This window comes from Heliconius melpomene, chromosome 11 (assembly GCF_056956725.1).
Source record: "Heliconius melpomene rosina isolate 202511_hmr_F chromosome 11, ASM5695672v1, whole genome shotgun sequence".
Classification (NCBI taxonomy): Eukaryota; Metazoa; Arthropoda; class Insecta; order Lepidoptera; family Nymphalidae; genus Heliconius; species Heliconius melpomene.
In genome coordinates, this window is record NC_140399.1 from 1,645,012 (window position 1) to 1,649,206 (window position 4,195).

General features: G+C 31.8%; 1 protein-coding gene across 1 annotated transcript; it reads left to right on the plus strand.

Annotated features, from left to right (window-relative positions):
* Positions 1–2,665, plus strand: LOC146534258 (pre-rRNA-processing protein TSR2 homolog). Its single transcript, XM_085192778.1, has 4 exons — positions 1–255; positions 416–551; positions 633–769; positions 1,221–2,665. Exons 1-4 carry the CDS (start codon positions 151–153, stop codon positions 1,413–1,415), a joined length of 573 nt encoding a protein of 190 aa, XP_085048904.1. The 5' UTR covers positions 1–150; the 3' UTR covers positions 1,416–2,665.
* Positions 2,666–4,195: the final 1,530 nt, after the last annotated feature.

The window sequence follows — 4,195 nt, forward strand, 5'->3', positions numbered from 1 at the left end:
TGTTTTTCTGTTTTCATCGACTAAATTATTGACGTTTAGCCGATTAGGTTAAGGGGTTTATGTATTTTTAAGTAGAATTCTATAAATATGTGAGAAATATCAATCTATACTGCAATTTTCTTCGTTCTAAGGTGAAATATACTAGTTAAAATGTTGTACGACGATTTCAAACCTATAGTCGATCTAGTATTTAATAACTGGACGGCGTTACAGCTGGCTGTTGAACATGGTATGGGTGCTCCAGGCGGGGAAAAAGTAAGATTTGTTCAATTGTTTTCCATATTATATCTATATTATTTGAGTAACTCACACGCAGTGGCTTAAATTTTAAAAATCTCTGCTATGCAAGGAAAAACATGAAGCATGAAGAGAATAAGTATATCATGTGTTTATTAACTAGTCTATTAACTTTCAGACAGCACAATTAATGTCAGTGTATGTTTCACGATACTGTGTCGAAAATATAGTGGACAGAGATGACTTAACCGAGCTTCTAGAAGATTTGATGGATGAGGAATTTGAAACTGTATGCCACGACAATTCACCCAAAGGTATATTCAAATAAGTTTTATTTTTACTGATCTCTTAATTCACATGATTATGTTGTTGTTAATTGGACTATATTTTTTCAGAAGTAGCATCACTACTTACTTTCTTTTTGGGTCTTCTTAAAGAGGGGAGACATGATGAATTGAGGAACCATATAGAAGCTATGCCTAAATGTCAAAAATGGCTCAGTGAGCCTATACATGATTCAGTTCCACCACAAGTATGTTATATTTACTTATATATTCTTTACACATATTCCAATTTTTTGGACATTAACATAATTCATACTCGCACTTTTACCATAAAAGACACATACTTTTATCATAAAACTTTTAACAAACAAAGTCACCATTCTGAACCAGAACTTAAGGTTATTTTTTAGTCAAATGATTCTATATTTGAATCATCATATGACTGAATGTGATAGTCATGTGTTTAATCTCTACTCTCTGAAATGATTAAATATAAATTATTTTCACTTCTGTGTTAATAATAAGACAAACAACATATTGAAAGCAAAAAACTTAGTTCGTTTACACTGCAACACTACCTACCTAAAAAAAGGTTGGCAGTGTTTAATAGATAATTAACACTAAGTTCTGCCTGCTTTGCTACAGAGGAGATACAGTATACACCTAAAAAAGGAGTAATATTCTCTGATTTATCAACAGTGCCATGGTAACCCAGATGATGACACAACAAGTAGCAGTGGTGAAGAAGAAAGTGATAACACTGAAGTTGCTTCATCCATAGGTTCCGCTTCATCTAGCTTAGCAGCTGCATCTTCTAAGCTAAATGAACCTGAAGCTATGGATGAAGATGGTGAACCTGGTTGGACAGTAGTCAGGACTCGGAGGAGGAATTAAACATATCTATGTATTTATATATTGTTTTATTTGTATGTAGTTTTGATTTAAAGGGAAATAACTTAAAAAATATTAGAAAACAGTTTTTTTCTCATTATATATTGCATATGTGTATTGATTCACATGGTTTAAAAATGTGTTAGGTTTGAATGTTTTAATCTAAACTAATATTATAAACTAAAAGTTTGTTTGGTTGATCATATTAATTTGGGGAACTTGTGTTAAAAGTAAAAAAATATTTTTGTTTTGCAGTCTAGTTATCATTCATTTATCAGTTATTATTTAAATTTATATAAACTTTCCCTTCAACCTTCTGCACTTAGAATGTATAATATGAGTCATATATTTAATTTTATTTGAAAATGTGAGCAAAGCTGCAGATAAAAGCAAAAGAGTCATGTACACAGACTATTCATTGTTATTTTGTTTAATTAAAATATATTTTTATGAAATATAGTCAAGAATAGGCCTAATTTTTTGAATGTACTTACCAAATAAGGAAAAACAAATTGAATAACCACTGTACAATATTGTGTAGATATTTATGATCATAAAAAGTTGTTTAGTAAGTTAGTCACAAAATTATTGTGTCCTAAAATTTTTAAAAGCAAATATTCTTTATGTTTATAATATAGCGTATTTTAAAGATTATAAGATATTATCCACAAAAACATTGTACATTGATCTGTAGAACATATATATATGAAAACTTACATCCATTTCAAAAGTAAATTTTTAAATATATTCATTCTTAAAACAACCATATTTTAGAGTCTATATTACAATATACAGTATATTATATTAACATTATAAAGCACTTGTAGCATTTCAAAATGTAGTGCAATGGGTATCTACTAATGTGTTGAAATTATTTTGTACTGTTTAAGAACTACTGTAACATTGTTTTATTGAGTACAGTAGACACTCGATTAACCCGACTGATTGTTGTCGTTAGTCATTCGGATAATCGAAAATCCGGATAATGTAATCTAACAGCTGGTTTTATGCATATGTAGCACAAGTGTTATTAAAAGCAACAAGTATTATATCAACGAAAATCAATGTTTATTAAGAAGTTATTAACATTTTCCAACATACGATTTATAGATGTGTATACGTAAATGCGTATGTAATTTATATGTATAAATTACGTACATATAAATTTTCCTAGCTTTCATTGTAGAAGGTTGTATAAAATAATAATCGAGTTTCTACTGTACTTTTATTTATAAATAAATGTGCTAAATGTTTTCTGTGTTTTATTTAAAATTTTGTTATGTAAATGAAACTTATACTGGTTTGTAGAATAGGTAGAGGAACCCTATGAAGACCGTGTTCCTCCAATATCATTCGGAGCATTGCGCGTTGAGCCACGCTCTGTCTTCTATAGTGAGGAAATGTAAAAAAATTTCATACCTCAGAATAAAAATTGAACTCCTAATCATCGAATAAAATTGAATGAAAGCAAGATGTGTCGCCATTTAAGGCCGACGTAGCGTCACACGCTTGTAATATTTTTTACTAGCGTCCATCAATGATCAAAGATCGTACTTTTTCTTCAGGGGCGAGCTATTCTCATCCCTCTCCGCCCGGTGACGCTGTAAAGATCATTCCAGTTCAACAGCAATAAAGCCAATTCGAAAAACAAAAAGCTTGTGTGAGTGCAAACGTGTTGTGGGTTCGATTCCCAGTGGCGTAGCTAGGGTATTTGCTGCCCGGTGCGGCTCGGGGGACATGATGCCCCTTTCCTGTTGATGACTTCTAAAAAAAAAAAAAACGAAATCATCGACGTTGAGTTCTAAAAAAACAAAGTGATCGTCAATGTTGACTTCTAAAAGAAAAAGAAAAACGTAATCATCAACCTTGACTTCTAAAAAAAACGAAGCGATCGTAAATGTTGACTTCTAAAAAAAAACGAAATCATCGACGTTGAGTTCTAAAAAAACAAAGTGATCGTCGACTTTGATGCCCCTTTTATTTTGATGCCCGGTGCGGCCCAAAGGACTTGATGCCCTTTAAAATGGTATAAAGTCTAAAAAACAAAGAAAAAACACACTAATCGTCGACTTTGATGCCCTTTTCCTGTTGATGCCCGGTGCGACCGCACCGCTCGCACCCCCCTAGCTACGCCACTGTCGATTCCTACTCGGTGATTCTACAAGATGAGTAAGTATATTGTATAATTATTTGAGTGCTTAAAATGGATAGTTTGATTTTAGAGATACGTTTACGCGACAATAAAAATACTATAATTCGTAACTATTTTTTTTTATTTCAATAAAATATGGGGAAACATAATTCATTAAGTCCTTATCGGACTATATATATATACTAGCGGCCCGCTCCCGGTTTCACCCGCGTGAACTATGTTATTATTAATTTCTGTCTCCATGACTACGTCCTAGTGACGTCCATGCAAAATTTGAGACTCCTAGCATTTGTAGTAAAGAAGTTTCATACAAACTTTCAACCCCAAAAACAACCCCTTAGAAGTCGAATATTACAAATTCCCGTCTTAGCGAGCACCTACGTCCTATAAGTAACTCCTATGCAAAATTTCAGATTCCTAGCACATGTAGTTTCTGAGATTTCGTGATAAGTGAGTGACTTTTCGATTTTATATATATAGATATATAATAAAAATTGAAATAATAGAAAAGCTTCCAGCGTATTATTTTGAGAACAAACAATATTTACATAGTTTATCATTTTATTATTACAAAAAAAAATTGGCTGTATGACTATAGGTACACGTCATATTTAGACAGATGATAGTTTAA